General features: G+C 29.2%; 1 protein-coding gene across 2 annotated transcripts in view; it reads left to right on the forward strand.

Annotated features, from left to right (window-relative positions):
- The window catches only part of LOC129958575 (CCR4-NOT transcription complex subunit 11-like), a 35,152-nt gene extending 20,227 nt beyond the window's left edge, over window positions 1-14,925 (forward strand). The window contains exons 7-13 of one of the 2 annotated variants that reach the window (XM_056071148.1): window positions 244-376; window positions 2,701-2,910; window positions 3,988-4,067; window positions 7,272-7,341; window positions 8,705-8,860; window positions 11,970-12,119; window positions 14,462-14,925. In XM_056071148.1, coding sequence (XP_055927123.1) covers window positions 244-376; window positions 2,701-2,910; window positions 3,988-4,067; window positions 7,272-7,341; window positions 8,705-8,860; window positions 11,970-12,119; window positions 14,462-14,611 — 949 coding nt within the window. In that variant the 3' untranslated portion in view covers window positions 14,612-14,925. The remainder of the gene's footprint in view (window positions 1-243; window positions 377-2,700; window positions 2,911-3,987; window positions 4,068-7,271; window positions 7,342-8,704; window positions 8,861-11,969; window positions 12,120-14,461) is intronic. The other variant, XM_056071157.1, reaches the window with a different exon arrangement.
- The last annotated feature ends 9,216 nt before the right edge of the window (window positions 14,926-24,141 follow it).

Below are 24,141 nucleotides of genomic sequence, written 5' to 3' on the forward strand. Positions count from 1 at the left end.
GATGAAAGAGGCGTTAAATGTAAATATTATATTTCTTATACATTAATAATACATTGAATCTTTTTTCTTTAGCTCAGTTAACAAATCAAATATGTTTAATAGTTTCTCTATTACCAAAAAGTTAATTCTCACTCCTGCCCCTGAAATATTATTACTTCTAGCAGCTGAATATATTTTTTATCCATCTTTAGTATAAGTTAATTGTGCATTGGTTTTTTGAAGTTAGATGTTCATGTTTTTTAGGGAAATAATTGATTCCGATACTTTAAAAAGTACAAGAGAAGCTTTGCTGTGTGGGTCTGATTCAGCTGTGCAATCTTGTTTCAAGCCAGAATGCATCAGACTTGCTCCACCTCTTCATGCTTTTGATGATGAGGTAATTAGTCAATTCGCTACCAATTATTAAACATGTTTTATCTAGAAAGTCCCCCCCCCTTTCTTTCAAGGGAGACACCAGAATCTGTAGTGATATTCATAATAAATTATCTTTGATCACCAACTGCCTTTCTAGGAATATTGGTTGTGTTTAACTTCAATGCATATGCATTTGTATTAATTTATACAAACCTCTTTTGCATAAATTAATGTTCATAATTATCTTGACTAAGTATTTTTAAGCTCCAAATTGTAGTAATTATTGATTATTATGTCTATGAATATTCTTAAAGGACATCATAGTACCATTTGAAATGTAAATGCCTGTGTAATCATATCGCGATTGAGATTCCACTTCCTAATTTCTCATTCAAGCATTGAGATGATAAGCAGAATCTTTCTTCCTTAGTTTTCAACAATGGGAGAAAATCAAGTTCTTAAATATTTGATGAAATGGTGAAATCTGTTGTTGAAAAATATGGAATATAAACTTTGTTAGTTTTTATGTAAAAACATAAATTGCGAAATTTCAGGAAAAATTTGCAGCACTATTAAATTGGTATCTTTAAAATTTTAATATTATGCAAAATTTAATTTGGGGCAATAATATTTTGAAATTTATTATTGAAAAAGCTTTAAAATTTTACTTTATTTTTAATTTATTTAAATTTAAAAATCGCTCTAAAAAGCACATTCCTGCTCTCCAAAATATATTTAGGTCAATTTCATGATTCTAAGTAAAACAGTTGTTCTGTAAATTGCCAGCTTAGACACACAAGCACATTCTATTTCGTTAGCAGTAGAGATAATTTTCAAGGAAGGGGAATACTGTGAAATTCATAGAAGATCCATTTCTGAGTCAAATTAATATATTATGAATCATATCTTGTAGTGTTTATGATGTATGCTATATTCTTATACATGAAATTACATTCAAATTAAGCAACCTAGAATTTTGGGTATAATGTCTAATATACCAAAAAGTGGCAAGGCACTTTTATTTTTGATTGATTGTAACACTCCTAAGAAGGAATCTTGAAGTAGTGGTTTTGAAATAAAAGTTATGGTATGCAACAGGAGGAAAAAAGCTTAAAGATCATCATTATAACATACAACTTATACAAAGATAACTCATTACAAAGTAAAAAAATGTTTTTTATTTCTTATCCATATTTTGACAGCTTTTTGTGCAATCATTAATTCATATTTCCTGGTATAGAACCATGTTCTGTTTTCATTTGCATGCACCCACTTTCACTTTTCTGGATGATTACTTATTTTTAAATGCTAGCTTATTTTAATATTCATTGATACTAATTGAATATCAAAGAACTTACTATCGATTTTGACATTTCTTCTCATGTGCTAAAAGAAAAAATTATAATTGCTTAAAAATTTGAACTTAACATTTTGATAAATCTCAAGCCTCGAGTCGAAGGAAAAGAAAAAATGTAATTTTGTGTGGCAATTTGTTTTTATACATTGGCAGAGGGAGTGCAACAAACCAAATGGATGGATTTAAATATCTGTTTTCAAACTAAAATTGTAGATTTCTATCAATTTGTAGATGAAATTTGTCTATCTCTCCATATGCACATGCATCTGATAACTCAGAGATACAATGAGCCATGTTGGAGGAATGTGACTAATTTCTGTTATTAATTCAAATTGCTGATCCATATTAAATTCTTTTAAAGCTTAAACCAAATCTATCAGCAGGTATTCAATCAGCATAATTTATTCAAATTCAGTCAATGCATTGATTGTACAATATAATTAAGGAGATAAACAAATTTTAGTTTATGGTCTTTATATCAGATTTCAAATATATCAAAGGAATGTAATGTTTGTTTGCTCATGTGTATTGAGCATGTTAACTCAGATCTTTTATATGTAACTGAAAAAAATCTTCAAATAATGATCAAAGAATTAAGAAAATTATTTTTGGTGCATTTTAAATTCTAATAGTATTGTTCAGAAATACATTTCAAATTTCATCATTATCTTTCTCTCTCCCTTTGTTAAATCTTTATTTTGATGTTAGTTTGAATTTTCATCGCCTGTAATTCTGCATGCATTTGCATTGAAAAGAAGAAAATATATATAAAACCTATACTTTGTTCTTATTTTATTTTCTTAATTTGATTTATTATATAACTTAGAATGTACTGCCAGTTACAACATTAGATTTTGCTACATTGTGTTAAAAGAATGATCATGATTTTTCTTCTTAGATTTAATAACAATTATCTATTTGTTTGTGTGTGTGTTTATAAAATTCCATATAAATTTCATTAATATATTTTTTTGTTTTATAAATTTTAGTTGGTGTGGATGAATCTCACAAATTCTGCCGAACAGACAGTTGCTTGGGATATGTCAATGTGCGTAAGCAATACTGCTGGTGTTGAGGCAAAGCGCTTGATGGCAAAAGCTTTCAAATCATCATTAACTTTAGCTCAACAACATCAACTGCTGCAGGACCTTGAAAATGATCCAAAATCAGTTTATCATGTTGGTCTTACCCCTTCAAAGGTAATGCTCGTTAAATATTTTTTCATGTGTTTAAATGGAAATCTTGGAGAAAAATATCTGCTTTTAGAAATAGTTTTTGTAATTTTATAATATTTTATGCACAAACATTATAGATTGAAAGTTGGATTGCTATTCTCTCTCTCCATATATATATATATATATATATATATATATATATATATATATATATATATATATATATATATATATATATATATATATATATATATATATATATATATATATATATATATATATATATATATATAGGAAAGTGAATAAATTATGTTATTGCATAGGTTCACTATCATTTCAACTTATTTTGAATTATTTAAAGAAAACATGTGATGTGTTATATACTGGGTACCATATATAAACAAATGGATTGAAGAAATAAAATTCTCTAAAAATGTCTAAAGTCTTTATAATTGAAAGTTTTACATATTTTATTGTTAGAAAATAAGATGGAAGATAAGTTGTTGAGTTTATTGGTGGGCAGTAAACTCAATCTTTGAAAGTAATTACCATGCATTAATAGAGCTTAATAGCTAATTAATTCTTTAACTAACTATAGTTAACTCTAATTTAAATTCTATTACCATAGAGTTTGAATTAGAGATTTGGTCAACTGCTTTATTGAATGAATATCCTCAAATTTAAAACAGATTTCTTGCCATTATCTTGTGAGGAAGAACATTATCATCCAAATGTAAGAAATTTGTATCAACTGCTTCTCAAAAATTCAGCAGACAGGAATTCAGATACCCCTCTTAAAAGCCTATATTTGTTTCTGTATCTTTAGGAACACAGAGTAAGGTTGCATGGCCATTTATCAGGATGCCTCCCTTGATATGTATTTTATTTCCTACAAAGAAATGTCAAACTGTTTACATCAAACATTTGATTCAAAAGAATCATGTTCATCAACATCACAATTACAAAAACATTAGTTTACCAGATGGGTACTGCAAAGCTTAATGTTATTTGCTATCTATAATTTGAAAAAGATGCAAATATTATTTTTTTTAAAAATTATCTTTAATCAAATGCTTGATATTTATTATTGTTTCCCTATAGCTTCCTGATTTGGTAGAGAATAATCCAACAATTGCTTATGATGCTTTAGTACGACTCCAGCAATCAAGCCAACTTAATGAGTAAGTTTATAATATATTAAATAGATAATTAGCATGCAAATAATTTTTTTAATGCTAAAAACAAATTTATTAGTAAAAGCTGCATTTTGAAATAGTGATTCGTTTTTTATTTTTATAAAATATTGTTAAGTTGGAAACTTTTTTAAAAATAAATATTATTTAGCATTCCGATGGGAAAAGTTATTTATGCCTATATGAAATTGAAAACATGCATTATTGTTTATTGTGTTTCAATTAGTCAATTGTTGTAAAAATTAAGCATTCATTTACTCCATAAATTGTTAAATAATTGATGTATTATATTGAATTATTCAAATTATTTTTTTAAAAATTTCCATTTTATGTTTAATTTGATAAATAATAATAAATTTTCCCCCAAATTAATAAAGCTTTGATTTTTGATGATGGGGTAGGTAATTAAATTAATCTTATTTTCCACTTACATAAGCAGGTGTATCTAATGGTTATATATAACAAAAATGAAGAATTCTTTATGGAAAGCCAACCTTGAGTTATTGGCATACTGCATTTGTATCACTTTACATAAAATGCATTCACATTGGTATAAATGTGCTCTAATAGAAATTGCCTCAATTTTAAATCACTTACAAAATGCTCTTTTCATTATTATCTAATGTCATATAGCTCAAAAGTTTTGCAATTCTTAAAGAATGTATTGTGATATTCTTTTAACCCTGCTGTTCTGTTCGTGTCTATATGACCCGAAATAATTTATTTTTACTCATACATGTTTAGTTTTGCTTGGAATAATTCAGAAGAATAGAATAACACTAGTTTCTGTAATTTATCCGTTTTCAAAATCTTTTTCGTTGACTTATGTGTTTGGTCACATGACAAGAGTGAGCATACAATGTCAAAAGGTTGAAACGATTGGCAGAGGGCCCATCTCTTTGCTTTTATTGCAATGTTTTCTTTTTTCTGCTGTATTTCACTTTCTGATGCACTGTAAAAGAGTTGTACCTGCAAATGTGTGAGAAAAAATGGGGAATTACAGTAATTTGAGTCACGCTGATATAGCTAAACTAATAGAAAGCTTCTGACAGCGAAGAAGTATCAGAGTATGAAAATCATACAAGTGATGAAATTGCGAGTGAAAGTTCTGACAACGATTTTGTTACCGAATTTTCATCAAATGAACTATGCAGGGAGTATTCAGTCCAAGAATCGGGAAATAAAGTGGAAGTTGGATCCGCTGCCAAATTCTTCTCAATCAATCGCTGTAAATATTATAAAAACTACTCCAGGGGGTCACAAGATATGCAACGACAAGGATATGAGACATAAAAAAGACATTTGAGTTAGTATTCAATTCTATAATTGAAAAAAAAATCATAAATATGACTAATATTGAAAGAGAAAGGGTTTATGGAAAAAAGTGGAAAAATATTGAAAGTAAAATGTTTCAAGCATATATTGGATTATTATTGTTAGTGTTTATAAATCATTTGGAGAATCAACAAAAAGTTTATGGGATAAAGAAGCTGGCATAAATATATTTCGTGTGACAATGTCCCTTGAAACATTTTGCACCAAATTGAGAGTTATTCATTTTGATAATAAATCCACTGGTCAAGAAAGAAGAAATTTGAATAACTTAGCTGCAGTGTGAGATATCTGGGAAAAGTACATAGATATTATACCAAAATTATATAATCTGAATGAAAATATTACTGTAGAGGAACAATTAGTAGGATTTTGTGGCCAATGTCCTTTCAAACAGTATTTACCAAGTAAGCCATCTAAATATGGGATCAAAATATGGACTTTTATGTGACAGTAAAACTTTGTATGTACTAAAACACAAATTTGCACTGGAAAAGAACAAGGGTCAAAGCCAGAGAAAAATCAGGGAATGCGAGCAATGTGTGATCTTACTTATGGGTATTCAGGGCACAATATTACATGTGATACTTTTTTCACATCTTACAACTTAAGACAACTTCTTCGAAAACGGAAAATTGCTATACTTGGCACCATTAGAAAAAATGAATTGGAACTCCCTGAACAAATGCCAAACAAAGAAGTTCACAGTTCCTTATTTTATTTTACAGAAGTCACAACAGTTGTAAAATCATTCATGATCTTAGATTATAATTCAACTAAAGTGGCTGTGGATACTCTTGATCAACTTTTAAACACATGCACTTGTAAAAGAAAAACAAATCGCCGGCCCCTATAACATGCTTGATACTTATGCGTACAATGCATTTATTCTATGGACTTCAATACATAGTGAACGGAATGAAAACAAATTTACTAAACAAAGACTGTTTTTGGATGAACTGGGAAAATCACTCATTTTTCCCACACATTGAAGAAAGGTCACACCTACCAAGAAGTGAGGACTCAATAAAAATAGTGAAACCAATACAGACAAAAGGGTAAAGCGTACCACCTGGATCTGCTGAGAATACTTCATTGTGTGTCAAACGTGCAAGGTGCAAGCTCTGTCTGTCAAGCAATGATAGCAAAACTAATATGTTATGCTGCAACTGTAAGAGATACATTTGCAAATCTCATGTAAAATATTATTGCTCAAATTGTAAATAAAAGTAAGTTTCAATTTCGAATATTTTTCTGTTATTTTTATTGATGCTTTATATTATTGTAAGTTTCAATTTCAAATATATTTTTGTTATTTTTATAGCTGCTTTATATTATTAGATATATTTTTAAACTCATATTATTATTTTTTAAACCATTTCTTAAATGACACCTGTCAATTATTGCAAGAAAGGTTAGTTTTCTGAGTTGAGTCATATTGACCTGAACGCTACATACGTGAAGTAAATATGAACAGAACAGCAGGGTTAAAGCCTTCTGAAATGAAAATGAGAAATCTTTATTGTTTGATATTTAAATGAGAGGAAATAATTTCTTCTTGCCTTATTATTCCTATATTTTCCTCAAAAATTTATCTTCGTAAAGGGAGTCATGTTTTTGTATTGTTTTTTTAATTATTATTAAGTGCCTATTTAATGTGCAAAGTTTTCATATTTTTATATCCCCCAAATATAGATATAGCTTCTGTAGTAATTCTTAATAAAAATGAGGGTTTTTTTTTTTTTTTTTAATATTTGAATATATTTTTTAATTATAAGTCAAAAATAAGTTTAAGCAATATTACATAAGTCAGTATTATACTTATATAAGAATTAAAACATATAATTATTTTCATTTTAGGTATTATAATGTTCTTGTAAATATGGAGATGTCTTTGCATTCTATGGAAGTAGTGAATCGCTTAACCACTGTAAGTTATATTTTGTAAATTCTTGATAATATATAACTTGTTTAACATTACCATTCATATTCTTTTCTTAAAGCTGTTAGATATTAACATAAGTGTAGTTAGATTCTTAAAAAATGCCATAATTGTATCAATAATGTGACATACTTATTTCATCTTTACCTTTTTCATTTGAACAGTACAGATAATGAATCAATAAATCTTTGGGATTTCACTTTTCTTGCAGAGTTAATCTACCTCATCTCTAATTATTCTGTAAATATTTTTCACCCATTGCCTTGCTTTTTCGTCCATGAGAGTTGCTAAATTTATTCCTACTAAGGAAAATGAAAATAGGCAACAAAAGTGGCTGGAAGAGATCACAAATCTTCTAATTACTCGTAAATGAGAACACTTCCTAATTTTTCCATTAAAATCTTAACTTTGTAAGAATTCAGATTTTTGTCGCATAATTTATGATGACAATTTAATGTATCTCGTAATTTTTCTTAGAAATTGTTTTGAATATTTAAGTGGTTTTCAATTTGTTGCTAAGAGCATATGCTAAAATTAGCTATTCATTTATTTTACTGCTTCTTAGAACTTATATTCTGCTGAAAAAGTATTAAAAGATCAAAAATTGGTAAAGAAATACTTAATATTTAATCATATCACCGGAAAGCTGAGTACTGCTTTTTGAATGTTTGTGTTGCAGATATTAATGAAATATTGTTAAATACTTATTAGCTTACTATAGATTTTTATTTATCCATTTTTTTTCTCTGATTTATGGCAGAACTGATTGCAGCATCATTAAGGCATTTTGAGATCTTTTTGTCAACCTGTGATAATCAATTCCTCCCCCTTCTTTATTTCTGAATTACATTTCTCATTCAGCTGTAGTAAAGTCTCCATTCATAATTGATATATGATAATAAAAGTAATATTAAAAATAGAATATTTGCATCTTGTAGATAATAAGAAAGAATACGACAATGTATCAAAAATGCAGGCTGATATTTGAAGAAAAAATATAACAGTATTAGTAGCAGCTGTTAATAATCAATTGAAACTTGCATAAAATAAATCTGGGTTGTAAAATTCCTATACTTTTTTTCCCCTCAATAAAATAATAAAACAGAAAAAAAGAATAACTTACAGCCTGAATTTACTCAAACTATTAAATTGAAACCTACTAGCATTCATTAACTGAACTTGGGCTAGTAATACTCTGAAATATAAGAACCAGTGATTGTTGTTTTAAACATTTAATCTAATGCAGTGATTAAAGGTTCTAGAAATTCATTATTAGATTTGAGTAAATTGTGATTTATCATTTTGTGATAATTTATAATATAATTTTTTTTTTTTTTCCTTTCTTCCTTAGACTGTAACTATGCCAGTTGACACTATCCACATGTATATATCCAATTGTATCCGTACTTGTGAAGGTATAAAAGATAGGTATCTGCAAAATAGACTTGTCCGTTTAGTGTGTGTTTTCTTACAATCATTAATTAGAGGCAAGACCATTAATGTTCAGGTATGCTAATTTTAATTTTATGCATCATTTTCTTAAAGGTCAGTTGTTTGCTTTTCTAAATTTTATTTTATTGATCACTAGTCAATTAATAGGCTTTCTGTTACAATTGATGTTAATTATAGTGGCTTGGTTGTGAGATTATAGCTTTAGTCTTTGATAATTGCATATGTGAAATTAAATTCCACTGAAAGTTTACTGTGTAATTGGGCCTGATACATTTAAATCAGCTGTCAAGTGACATACAACTTTATATAGGTAAAGTATGGAAATTGCCCTTGTCGTATCATAGTTTAAAGTCAATCTCAGCTTTAAAATGAAATAGTAATCTTACTGAACTAAACTAGCTTATTAATTACAAGTTTGTGCAGTTTTTGTAATAACAGGTTTTACAATGGATTTTTGAGGCCATTGCTATAAATTTTTTTAAAAAAATTTCGTTACATTTTTAAAAATATATTAATAATAAAATTTTGATTCGATGAAAAATTAATTCAAATAGTAATATACACATTGACACTTTATTTCAATTAAGATTTATTCAATTGAGAAAAGATGAATTTACTCTCAAGGTTTTTAAAGGTAGGTGTCAATTTTTAACAGCTTCTACATAAAACGGAAATTTGTCTTACTCTTCAGAAGTTTTTACAAAGATAACAGTTTGTTCAACCAAATTGTGAGTTGTAACATCTGTGTTAGAAATATTGATATTGTGTGTTTAGATAATTTTAAATTTTTGCATTATTGTTAGGCAATAGCCTGCAATCAAAGGGTAAAATGCTAAATGATTTTGTTTTAATCAAAATTTCTGTACGTAAAAAAAGATTTAGTTTGTTATTTATTTTAGGCAAAGTAGGGCAAAAAAGGGTTATAATTTGTAGCAATGTTTCATCTTGAGTAGTTTTCAAATCTCAAATTTTGTGATCTTGTGCAATTCCTTAAATGTTTTTCTTGTGAGAAAAAAAAAAGAAGAAAAAAAATACTTTTAAAGTAAGAGTTTTATTTCTTATCACAAAATCAGATAAGTTCTACTAATAGCAAAAAATGAATTTATTGGTCACTCGGGCTAAAGGAGGTCCTCAAACAGGTCTATTAAAAAATTATATTTTTAATTGTTAAATAATAAATAAGTTTGTAAAGTAAGCAATTCTGTGAATGATAAATTTTTTTTAATTATATTGATTCTTTATCAAGTATAATTAGTCAGGTTCCAATTTGTTTCATTACATTCACTTAACTATTAGAATATTTATATAACTGAACATCTATCTGTGTTTATGCTATTATTTGCAAATGTGGATGTTGAGTAATCCGATGCCACAATCTATATATAAAGGCAAATGCCCAATTTAAGACTTAAAGAAAGCTAAAATAAATAATTAACATGTTAAAATGCCTTGAAATATGAAACTAAATTAACCATCTCATTAAAAAAAGGGACCTTGCAATCAATATACACTGTTTAGAGTTACAAAATACTTAAATCTGCCACTGGTACAGAGTTTGAAATTTTACAATTAATAATCGCTGTAGTCAAGCATTGTGTGTATGGAGAATGTTTTCTAAACTACTGATAATGTTTAACCATTAACTGCCATTTATAGATGCAAATTTGTAACTTTATGAAATACCTCCTCTGTAATTTGTTACTATCTGTATAATTGTGCTCACTGTTTTGGAATGCTATAAAATGAGTTAAACATTTTTTTATCCATGTTTTAATATAGAATTATTTGTATTGCAATGCCAGAATAAATCAGAATTCTTATATATATAAAATTGTGGAACAACATATTTGAAAATTTACAAACAATGGATGAATCAACTTCATGAAATTTGATTTTGCAGGCTTCTTGATTTATTTGCAATGACTTAATATTTTTCTTCAGTGTTTATAAAAATGCTTTCCATCAAATAGTTTGTATGTGTACATTTTAACAAAAAATCACATATTTTTTATTAATTCTATTTATTTTTAAAAAATTATTAATTGACATTATTTTTTTGAAAATAAAATTATAAGACTGTTGTAGTGATATTTGTGCTAATTCGAATGCTTTCAAAATGAATTTTAAAATACATTTATTTATAACTATCTCTTCATAGCAGTGTCAATATCATCAATGTAGTAAGGATATGTATATTTTATTTCCTGCTGTTTAAAACATAATTGTCTTTAATATATAAATTGATTATCAATTTTAAGATTCCCTTCTGTTTAATCAAATTTTTTTTGAATAATTTAATCAAAGGAGTTTTTTCCTCCCTATCTTTATCATATAGTATTCACTGCTTAGTTTTTTTGTTTTAAAACAATTGGATATGATTGTGCAATTGGGTATCAGGTACTAATGTGATTTAGAGTTCATTGTGGAAAATTATCATATATTAATAAGAAGTCCAAACTTTATATTAATGATGGATTAAACAAAAAAAGTTTAATTACTATACATTGATTTAATATGTATGTGAACTGATATATAATAAATTGCAACACATTGCATATAATAGCATACTTATAATGTTGATAATAATGAATTTTGGAAAAAATGTGACATATTTTTCAGCTACATTATTTTGCAAAAACAGTTGTATCTTCTTTTGTTCCTTATTGCACAATTTGTTCAATTAATAGCATGCTTTAAATATTAACATATTTGAACTGCTGTGATATGCATTTAAATTATTCATTACCCTTAACTGACATTTTAAATCAAGTGCAATAACTTGATTCTGAATTTCTTTTCCTCTCATCAAATATGCTACATTAAACACATTATTATATAAATTCACTAATTCTAATAAATTCCTTCACTACTCTCCCCTTCAAATTTCACCTCAAAACTTTATTTTTATTTATTTATTTTGACACAGATAATCTGTATGAAGCTCTATAACAGATTCTCTTTAAAGGACTGCTCTGACCATTCAGAAAGTTGAGCTTTGACTTCTTATCTATTCACTTCTACATTAGTTATGAAAGATCTGTTCCTAATCTTTCTATATGTGGAACTATGCCTCTCAATATTTGAATTTATTTTTTGTATAATGTGAAAATTAAGGCTATATTTTATATTCTAATTTTGGTAATTTATGCCCCAATTTTAATTAGGAGGTGGAATGTTTGTGGAATCAGACAGGAGTCCATAATGTAAACATCTGTAATGCTTTGCATGATTCTTTAAATGCAACAGATTGTATAAATGTATACAATAGAACAGCTTTGCTTGCTTTAGGTGAAAGCTTAATTAATGAATACCAGGTAGTAAATATTTATTAATTTAACTATTTAGAAAATGAGAATGAGCTTTTAATATCATGTCATTAGCATGTATTCCAAAAAAGTAGTTTATTCACTTTATAATAATAAAAATCAATGTATGCATGTATGTTTTGGTGCTGTACAGGAACAAACTGTAGTGCTTCTAAATTTAGCATACTCTTTAGAATGACAATGTACAGCTTGGAACAGTATTTAAAAAAATTAAATAGACTTTTGTTTTCTGATTTTTGTAAATCATGAAACGTAGCTTTGCAAGAACACAATTTCTGTACTTCTTAAATTTCATTTTCAAATATTTTTTTTTCAATGACATGCTTCAGCTTTTATTTGACATTGCCTTTAATTTTCAGAATTCTTTAAAAATACTTTTGAATATAAGTTACAGCATTGTTTTTCATTATAGTAATGAAATCCAATCGTACTTCATCAAATCTTTTAATCACATCTTTATATTATATACTTATAAGCTATGCTAAAAAGCTTAACAAAAAATTACTTCACATTAATATTTTTTAGACAAATTCTTCATGCTTTATTTTATTTTGGTTTATACACTTTCAGTAATGTGTTTAAAAAAAGAAAAACTGTGTGAATTTCCTTTTATTTCAAGAATGGATAGATTTTGTTTCATCTGCTTCCAAAAAATAGTTCTTTAGTTTTATTCAAAATAATATTTACTTACACAAATATTAATTGTTTTAATTATATTTTTTTGTAAAATTGATATTATTGAGTAATATAAATAATTTTTTTGTGTGTGTTTATTATTTACAATAAATAAATTTATGGAAATTCTGCAATTAAATTGAAGTACAACACCAACTATAGCATCTGCCTTTACAAACTTTATGTAAACCTTTTTAATATTTATTATGCCTGGACCTAGATTAGTTTAAAAAGAAGAATGAAAAAATATAGAAAAATAGCAGAAAGAGTTACAGAGTATTTTATAATTTGATGAAAATGCTTGAATATTGCATTTTCTAATTCAAAGATAACAGAAGTCTTATTTTATTTTGGTTCTTTTTAACTCTATCACACAATATGTTAATAATAAGGAGAGATAAATATGTTTGATTCATGTCAGTGCATTGAATTTTAAAAAAGAGTAAAATGAAGGGGGGGGGATCTGTTTCAAACTGATTTTTAAGAAATCAAACTAGACCTGAATAAAGAGCATAGTTCAAAATAAAACAAAAGAATTAAATTAGTTTACTTATTGTTAATTATTTTTTATACTAAAGCTTGAGTGCCTATTTTGGGAATGAAATTATGTCAAACCAATAATAACTGCCTGGAGTGATCTCTTCAAAACTTTATAACATACTCTCCAGTAAAGATCCTACCCTCTCCCCTTTCCCACCTTCACATAAAATTGTTGTCTTTAGGTAAGACTAAATATCTTGCATGACATTGGCAATCAATAGCTACAAAATATAGGTATTTAGCATTTGTTTCAAATCTGTCACACAGACATGTATTTTTGGACACCCTCTTTCTGACTGATTGAAACCAAAATGTTTTCAATCAGTCTATCTTCATTTTGTGCCTGTAATTATAATTCCAGGCACAAAATGGCATATAGAATTTTTCATTGACTTAAATCACTGTCTTTATGAATTATTGCATTTCCAGCTTCAGAAAGTACTGGCTAACAGAGGTCAAACCTCTGACATATTCAGTTCAAAATTTAACTAAAATTTACATTTTATATGCTAAACTTCTGTACCAAATTTTATCTATATAGCTCTTCGCATTTTGTAGTTATTGAATTCATTTATACCTGAACAGCTGGATAAACAGTCTTCCTCTGAATGGATTTCATTCAAAATTTGATAGAAATTTTAATATTTGGTCTAAAGTCCATACACCAAATTTCATCCATCTAGGTTTTTGAGTTACTACGTTCAAGTCAGACATGGCATTCAGATAGGTCTAAAACATTGAGATTCGCCATAATTTCGAGTTCGAATTTTTTGACGATTACAATATTTTCTGTATAGTTCGTTTACGAAAAAAATAAAAGGGTTGCAATAGGCATCTTGTTGCTAGTAAAATAGAATGATTTAATGTGTCATCCTATATTTAAAAAAATAGTTAATTATTGTGTATTGTATAATTGTCTTTTTTAAAAAAAATGTTTGTAAAATTAAATACTTTTGCTTGTCATTTCTTTTATGAGGTCAATCTAAAAATCATATTTTAGAAAAGAAGTTTATTATATGTATATCAGTTGAAAGAATAATTTATAGAAGAATTTTCTGGTAATTTATATTTAAGAAAATGGCTACAAAAAAATCTTTTTTTGTGTGTTTTAACAGGACTTATTTATCGAAGTGCAGGCATTTTGTATTGAATTTAGCCACATCAGAGAAGCAGCTGCTCTATTCCGACTTCTTAAGCAGATTGATAATTGTGAACAGATCTCACCACAAGCTGCACCAGAATCACAAACAGCTGTGAAAAGATAATGAATCGATGTATTTATTAACTGTGACTTCGTATTGCTTATTATAATTTAATTGAAGTTTTAGGTATATATGCATATCTTTTTTAATAAAATTTATGCTTTAGTACAAGACTGCAATATTGTCTTTAACTTCTTAAGCAGATTGATAATTGTGAACAGATCTCACCACAAGCTGCACCAGAATCACAAACAGCTGTGAAAAGATAATGAATCGATGTATTTATTAGCTGTGACTTCGTATTGCTTATTATAATTTAATTGAAGTTTTAGGTATATATGCATATCTTTTTTAATAAAATTTATGCTTTAGTACAAGACTGCAATATTGTCTTTAACTTCCATAATTTATCTATGACATTTTCAACTTAATAAATATATTGACTATGATTTCTTAAACATTTTCCAACTCGTCCTTCCATTTTGGTCCAATTATTTTTTTCATCATCAGAAGTATGTAATTTTGTAAGTATTTTTTATTTTTACTCTTCAATATATTTCATAATTTGCTTATATCCGTATTAAAGAAAGTTGTAATCATTTGTTTATCCAATTAAAAGTTAGAGGTGCTCCAATTTAGAATGAAATTATATATATAATTGATCAATTAATTGATGTTTAAGATTAACAATATTTTTTTAAGCATATTGTCATCTCAAGTATACAATATTTCAAAAATATATTGCATCAAGAAAAGAAAGAGAGAAATCAATAGCAAAATTCTGTCTTTAAAAACATGAAAGGAGTCAAGTTAAAATATGGTGATTACAGAGGTGCAGGATTTGTATAATCAAGTGGAACTCTGTTATCTAAACATCTATTGGTTATTGTTGCCAAATGAACACTGCAATTCCATCTGGTTTATGAAACATTGTTTCAAGGAACCTCAACTGAGAATTTTGTTCATCAACCTGTTATAATAATTTAAATTATAATAATGGCTGTTATAATAATTTTCCTAAAGTATTCTAAGGAATTCAAATGTTTTTAGGCTAGGGAAAATTTATAAATATGCTGGAAAACATCTGATATTTTCAATTTAATCAAACCTGTTTACTCTAAAATTAATAGTTAATAAAATAAAAAACTTTCAAAATACTATAAGTCTTTGCAATTTTTGATTTTAAAAGATTAATGAAGGAGATCTGGCCCTGTTTCTTTTTGTATTTATAAATTTTTTACCAAAAATTCATATCCTATCATCAGTATATATATATATATATTAGCAGACAATTACATATATATAATTGTCCACTGATCTTTGCCATTGTCGCATTAATTTGGTGAATAGCAAGGCCCAGGCAATTTTTTTTTTATTTGTGGGAATGATAATTACTGACAAAATCATAAACTTCATGTTATATTTACATTTTTATTACATATTGCTGGATTCAGGGGTGTTTGTGCTCCGGGGATTTTGAACTTCGATACCCGGAAATTCCGGGGATCGTCGTTCAAAAGGAATAATAATGAATTATTTATTTTGATCTGGGTAATTTTGTTTGCTTTGAAAGCAGAAAACGCAAGGTCAGTGTGTGTGGTGAAAACTTTTCCTTTCTTTCTCCAAAGGCAGTGATAATGCGTGAAAAGGGGGAAAAAACTTCTTTTTTGTTCTTTCCTTATTGCGAGTTATGACTCATTCCCCTCCCCCTGGTTCTCGGACATTCTCTTCTGGATTCTTTTCGGCAAGTGGGTTCAAAGGTCTTATCTCTCCTGGCGTGGCGCCAATAAGTAGAGAAGGGGGATTTTTCGCCGTATTAGCTATTTGTCATTGATCGCTTCGCAACTTTTTTTTCTCCGCTGTGTAAAATTTTCGTTTCGTTTATTGAAATATTTTTTTATTTATGTACGCAAGAGAATTTCACTATGAAATTTCTCGATATAAATAGTGATATTATATAATTAGAAGAAGGTGTCCGGAATGCATTTAGGTGGAATTGGATTGAACGGAGAGATGGTAATGGGGATACCATCGGCACATGGTGCAAGAAAATAAATGTTGCTGGACAAGCATATTGTGTTTTTTGTAACTCACTGCTGAAGTATGGTAGGGAAGGATTCAAGGCTTTCACAAATCATTCTAAAACTGTGACGCACATAAAATATTCAAAGTGCATTAGACATTCAATGACTTTAAGTAATTATGCTAATTCAAAAAATACTGATGACTTACTGGAGACTGATGCTCGGCCATTGGATATAGTGACAAGAAAAGCATGCTAAGAGGTATTAATAACTTCGTTTATCGCCGAGAATTCTCTTTCTGTCAATGTAGCTCCCAATTTAATTGGAACTCTGCAAACAGTCGAGGCGCGATCAGACGGCACTAAACTCGTTGGAAATGTCCAGGACTTCTGCATGTTATAAGATGAAATATGGGCTCGCAAAAACTATTAAGGAAGATATCATTAAAACTTTAAAGGAGACTCCATTTTCTCTAAATTTGGATGAAAGTACTAGCAATGCTCAAGAAAGTATACTGGCAATATTGGTGCAGTTTTATGACAACAATCAAAATGAAGTTGTAGTTCATCATTTTGCATCTCTTAAGATGGAATCTTGCAATTCAGAAGCTGTTTTTAAAGCAGTTGTTAATACTGTTGAAGCTAATAATATTCCATGGGCAAACTTAATTAGTGTATTAATGGACTCATGTAACACCATGTGTGGAAAAAAAAAAGGGTATTGAAACCGGACTACGATCAAACAAAGCACCCCACTTATTAGATATTGATGGTGACACATGTCACACAGCTAATAACTGTGCAAAAAAATTTGCTTCTTGTTTTGATAGATACTTAGAAGATTTGTTTGATGACATCTATTTTGATATGAAAAGCTGCAGTAAAAGAGAATTTTTTCAAAATCTGTGAATCCCTTGCCATTAAAAAACTTAAGCCCTTGAAGAGACCAGACCATAGGTGGGTGTACATTTTATGTGTTTTAGAAAGAATCAAAGATCTGTGGGATGCTCTTATTGCATTTTATTTTCACTACTTGGATAAAACTGATAAAGGGGATTATTTTTCTTATGTTGAGACTGTATACAATAAAAGAAATATTTCTGCAGCTCAAAAAAAAATTGTTGAAGGGGTGTATTCTTGCTTGCATTTCCAACAACTCACAAAGGATGCTTTAGCTCGGATAAAAAGAATACTAAATGGTTATTTGTTATGCAAAACAAAACTTTATTGCATATGGCAGTATATTCAGCAGTATTACCAGAGTTCAACACATATATTAAATTATTTGAAACAAAAAAACCAATGCTTCATTTAATACATTCCAGTATTTATAAATTGATGGCAAAATTTTTCTCTTTTTTTATGAAGCCAGAAAATATAGAGTTCACATCTTATGATGATTTATTAAAGGTTGATGTCACAAATCCAGAATTCCATCTACCTAGCAAAGTAATATTTACTGGTGCAGAAGCTTCCGCTCTCCTGAAGAAATTATCAAAAAATCATCCAATAGCAAAAGAATTCCAAATTTCTCTAATGAAAGCTTATACTAATACAGCACAGCATATGAAACAGAAATTACCCCTTAAAAATTCATATCTAATTAGTTTTACAGCATTAGATCCAGAGCTAAGAGGTAAAACCAGTACAATATTAGCTTTTGAAAAATTATCACCTTTTATGTCCCATATTTTTAGTGATAATGAAAAGTCAAAAGTAGAAGCTGAAATAAGGTTATACCAGAATGATATTGATATCACCAAAAAAAAGCTCTACACATCTGATGAAAGTGGAAATCCAGTCAAGTGTACAATTGATAAATATTGGTCTAAAGTTTTTAATTTAAAAAATGATTTCACAAATGATTATAAGTATCCTACATTGGCTAAATTGGTCAAAGCCTGCCTTAGCTGCTTCCATGGCCCATTAGTGGAAAGTGCATTCAACTTAATGGATACACTTGTCACTGACTATAGAACCTCTCTTAAGATTGATTCCCTAGATGCAGTGCAGACTATTAAATATGATTTAATGGCTTCTAAAGAAACCTCATGTGAAAAATATGGCTCAAAAAATCCAATGACTGATCCAATTCACTAAGATCTCTTACTCAATATGAACAGAAGTTGGAAAACATATCAAGAGGACTTAAAAACATGTATTTCAGATGAGTCACCTATAAAAGTCTCTGAAAAACCTTCTACATTAGCAGAAAAGCAAACTGCTTCTACCTCTGCATGTGCAGTTCTCGAGGAAATTTCTTCAACTGTAAATGAGGAAAATAAAAGTCAACCTTCCTGCAATTATGAAGTTCACCACAAAAGAAAGACAAGCCCACAAACATCAGAAAATAAAAAAAAGCAGCAGAAATTAGATAATTTTTTTTAAAGAATTAATTCAGGTAATTTAAAATATTTACACAAAATGTAGTAGTTTATATGTTTAAAAATTTATGGTTATTAATTTTGCAAAAAAAAAAGTAATTCATTGAACTTTTATAATTAGGTCATTCAATACTTCATAATTGTAATTTTTCATCCCCCCCCCCTTCTCGAAACTCCAAAATGTCGGTAGTAAGACCGTAAAAGTTTCAGGGGATTTTTTGGGGTCCCACAAACACCCCTGTGGATTGTAGTAAAGATCAATGAGCTGATACCTGCAATTTTTAATTTGTAAGCTCCTGAACAGAACTTGGAAGTGTTTATGACAGTTCTGTTAAATACGGTAAAAGGTTTGATAAGGGGGGAAAAAAAGAGGAAGAAAATAGAGAAAATTCCAGTTGATAAGAATGTTATTAGTTTGTGGTGCCATGTCACAATCTATATATAATGCTGATGTACTGGCAGAAAAATCACTCTTACTACTTATTGCTGAATTCAATTTAAACATATGCGAACTTTTCAGATTAATTCATTAAACGTTTTTACAGCTGCACTTAATTTAATGTGTCATTAATTACTGAAGCTGCAAAATATTATTTGAAATGTTCTAGAAAGTGTTAGCATTCCATTCAATCCAAGAAAAAAGTTGTAAGAAAAGTCGTGAAACAAGCACCAAAAAAAAAAAAAAAAATTAACAAGCGCTAAAATAGATTTAATCATCGTTAGGTGAGTAATACTAAAGTTTAAGAAGTCAATCTTGGAGAACAAGTGTCACCAAAAGGTAGCTAGTTCATTATATTCTCCTCGCTTCATAGGCCAAATAGAAGTCTTCTTGAATATTATGTATAGAAAAGATTCTACTGCAAGAAAACGAAAGTTAGCGAGAGAGAATATGAGTGATGGAAGGCGAGAGAAAGCTATGACAATAAAAGTTAATTATGAGATTTTGTATTTGGCAATGCATTTTTTTTTAATCGATCGATATTTGTTTCAATCCTATTTTGAGATATAACATTATAAATTCATAACAATATAAATATTTCATTTTGAATGCAGTATGTAAAAAATCAAGCGGAATTCTTGTTTATTCTTCCATTTTTCAGGAAATACGGAAAAAGCCTTTCTTCGTAGAAGAATAAAATTTCTGAAAATTCTACTTTTTAGGTTTTAAGTGCCAGTTATTATTGCTGCACATATTCAACAACAAAACGCATTTTTCAAATGTACGGTTTGAAAGAAAAAGAAGAATGTCTGTAGAAAATACATTTCACAAATAATGATTTTTTTTTTTTTTTTTTTTTTGCTGTAGAAACCATTCTTCCCCAGCGTAAAATTTTTAAAAAAAGGAAAAAAATTAGGATAATTAATGATAAATTGAAATTGCTTAAAAATATTGTACTAGAAGATTCTTTTTGTAAAGAAATGCGGAAGCACGACTCCTATGTTTATTACTAATTGCTTTATATTTTCAGAATTTTTTTTAATTTCTGTTCAACCACTCTAACTTAAATTTTTTTATAAAGTGTTTTTATTTCAATTTTTGTAAGGTAAGGAATAAAGGAAATACAAAAATTATTTTGCTTTTAACTAAATATTTTGGAATTTCTTCATTATAATTCCTTTGTTGAAATTTACCTACATCAAATTATTCTAAATTAATTTTAAAGAAAGCCAACATTTAAGGTAATACAAAAACATCATTGTGCTAGGTTGGAACGCATCCATTACATACAGTATAATCGCTTGTAGACGGCTCTATCAAAATATTGGTACTTTTAAAGATATAAATCTGATATTTAGGGCTATATGGTAATATATATAAATATGAGTAGTATGTGTGTGGGGGGGGGACACACACACAGATGCGCTTGAGTGGATGTAGACCATTTCGTTCTTGTTGTATTCTCTGTCTCGATGACTATAAAATATCCGAACATACATGCTCGGAAAGGAGGATAAGGGAGACTTGAAGAAAACAACCTTCAGATTAAACACTGCATGCTTTTGCAATATTTGCTGCTTAATATTTATGCAAACAAGGTGCATCTTAAAAGTACAGGGAATCGGAACATAAAACATATTATGGGAACAAAACACCTTTATTTTCCTTCAAAGTGGCATCCATTGACCACAATACACTTTTAACATCGTTGATAAAGCTGTTGGAATGAAGCAGCGAAAGCCTCTTTTGGAATGGAGTGAGACACAGATGTCACACGGCGATGGCAAAACATATCCCTTTCAGGATCCCTTGTGGTGAGGAAACAAAAAGAAGTTCGTAGGTGCCAGATCAGGTGAGTACGGTAGATGTGCGAGGGCAGTTGCATGTCGTTTGGCCAAGAAGTTGCGTACGCGGGACATCTTTACTGAACCGTATTACAAAGCATGTTCAATGTAGCGACCACCATTTTCTGAAAGCAAGTTAAATCGCATTACTGCATTCTCAACAGTAGCTCTTAGAATAGCAGGAGGAAAGTTACACACATGTCGGTGTATCGCATCTTTCAGTTCGGCTAAATTTTTAGAATATCACCATAAACAGTGCTTTTGAGATAACACACATTGAACATGCTTTGTACCACGTTTCAGAAACGATTAAACACATTTTTAACCGGTGTCTTCAAGTCCTATTTTGTTTAACAATATTGCTTACAGCGCCCTTTCCCCCTGGTGGTGAGTTTTTGAACTTTTTGTCGGAAAAGAAATTCTCATAACCTCCTTTAAACTATTAACAAGTTTGATAGCATTTGGTCCAGCAGCTTTCCTTTTGTGCCCATTGCAAAGTGGGACTTTAATTATAACCACCCTGTATATCAAGGTACAATTTTTTTATTTAATGTTATGTTGCGTTTTGGATTATTTTTTGCACATATTTCCCCGTAGTATGGATTCTAATGATTAAAGAAAAAAAAAAAGTCCTTGCACTATCAAAAAAAAAAAAAAAAAAAAAATGTAATTCTAAAGAAGTTTGTTTTGAACCCCAAATATTAATTTATTTAATTTTAAGAATTTTTTAAAAATTAGTCACTTTTCCGAAAAATTTGAAATTTTCAAATTAAAATTTTTACATCTTACATTTTATTTCCATTATCTTTTTCAATTTTCTTTATGTGATTATTCGAACATTTCTCTCTAATTAAAAAATAACGATAAAAATACTTTCATTAATTGGTTTTAATTAATCAGTTGAGTTGAAGGATTTTTTTTTGTTTTGTTTTTTTATGCTGATGCAGAAACTTCTTCCAGAATAAAGAAAATTTCAACCGCAAGAATGATTTGGCATATTGAAAAATCGGAACCTAGGAAACCAAGAATCATTTCTCAATCAATTTATTTTTAAAAAAGTTTTTGTGTAAGCAAAATCTTGCCAAATTTGTTAATCTCCATATGTTTTTCAATTGGCAGAAATCTGGGACAATATTCCGTTCTGTTTCAAATATAAATTGAATTTAAAATTAGGATGCATTTAATTACTTTTTCGAAATTTAGCTCCAACGAAAGGTCTCATTGAAAATACACATTTAATTGCAATTAAATTATAACGTAATATTAGAGTGAAAAGGAACATTGCAATCATTCTTTGTGCAAATGACTAAATATATTTTATATTGCGGAAATCTCTCACGAGAAAGGTGGTAGAGAATTAAAAATTTATCTGGAAATCATAGGCTTTAATACAAACTCATGTCCACAAATTAAGTATAATTCAGTATCACATGGAAATCGAACTTTAAAGTAAAAATTTCACCTGTAGAATTATCAAATACATCTTCAAGAATAATATGCAAGTTATAAAATGGCGCCGATAGTACGTCACAATGACGAGAATGTAAGAGAGGTATAAAAGGAATGGTGGTAAAGAAGTAAGAAGTGAGGTAAAGAAGTGTTCTGTAAGCCGCCCAGGGCCATAATCGAATATTTATGACACAGACAACACGTGGATGATTTTTTAGTCGTAGAATTGGGAATTATCCGAGGAACCTGAAGTATCATCTCCAGGCTTTGGCGAAGATTCCAGGATATCGAAAATGTCAGTAGACGTTACATTACAGGTCATTCCGAAGTTAGAAAGCCGAATGACGACTGGTATTTGGCAGTAACTACCAAAAAAAGTAGACAGAGCACAGAATCAAACCTGCCTCGTGAGTTTCCTTCAGCCAAGGGTATAACAGTTTCAAGACAAACTGTGTACAGACGTTTGGAACATACTGGTCTATATGCTCGTAGGCCTTTCATACTTGTTCCGCTCATGGCAGCTCACTGTCGCCAGCGGTTAACCTGGAATAGAAAACATGCAATGTGAACATCGTCATAGTGGCCTTTTATGATGTTTTTCAACGAGTCCAAGTTTAGTTTGCAGTCTGGTTCACGTCAGACTTTTATATAGAGGACGCCAAGTACCCGTTACCGCCAAGAGAACATCTTTGAATGACGCAATTTCTGTGGTGCAGGATTGCTTTTTTGAGGTGAAAATTATACTAGGCTCCAAAACATATTCAAATCGGAACCATGATAGACCAAATTTATCGAGATATCATTCAAGAACGACATGTCTCGAGAAATGTTTAGGTGTGCTCTTAAACAAACAACATATTTGTACGTTTGTTTAGGGGTGCCATGGCCCAGAATTTGTGTTTATGGATGACAACAGCCGCCTTTACCGTGCAAACACCGTAAACGAATGTCTTCAATCTGAGGATATCACCCGTATCGAATGGTCAGCATTCTCATCTCAATTAAATCCGATTGAAAGTGAGTTGGATATGCCTGGCGGATGAATTGCAGCCCGTCAACTACCTCCTACATATGTACCGGAACTCCAAAGAGCATTACTTAGTGAGTGGTGTAATCTTCCCCAAGATCAGCTCGATAATTTTATACTCAGCATGCCTAGGTGTTGTACGGTCTGTATTGCATCGTCTGGGGAACATACAATGTATTAATCATCATACCAACCATGAAAAGTTTTCTTAACTGAGGTGTTTTTTGTAATTGCCCCAGGGAACAAAAATCGTAGTTTTTAAGAATGGTATCATACATACACCATCTTTTTTATCCTTCATCTTTTGTTTAATAAGTGGGCTTTATGAATGTCACATTTGTTTTGTTTTTGAATCTTTATTTGCCGGAGATGACATTATCCTTAATTTATAGACATGAGTTTAAACGAATGAATTTCCGAACTGGTA

Source organism: Argiope bruennichi, chromosome 2 (genome assembly GCF_947563725.1).
Source record: "Argiope bruennichi chromosome 2, qqArgBrue1.1, whole genome shotgun sequence".
NCBI lineage: Eukaryota > Metazoa > Arthropoda > Arachnida > Araneae > Araneidae > Argiope > Argiope bruennichi.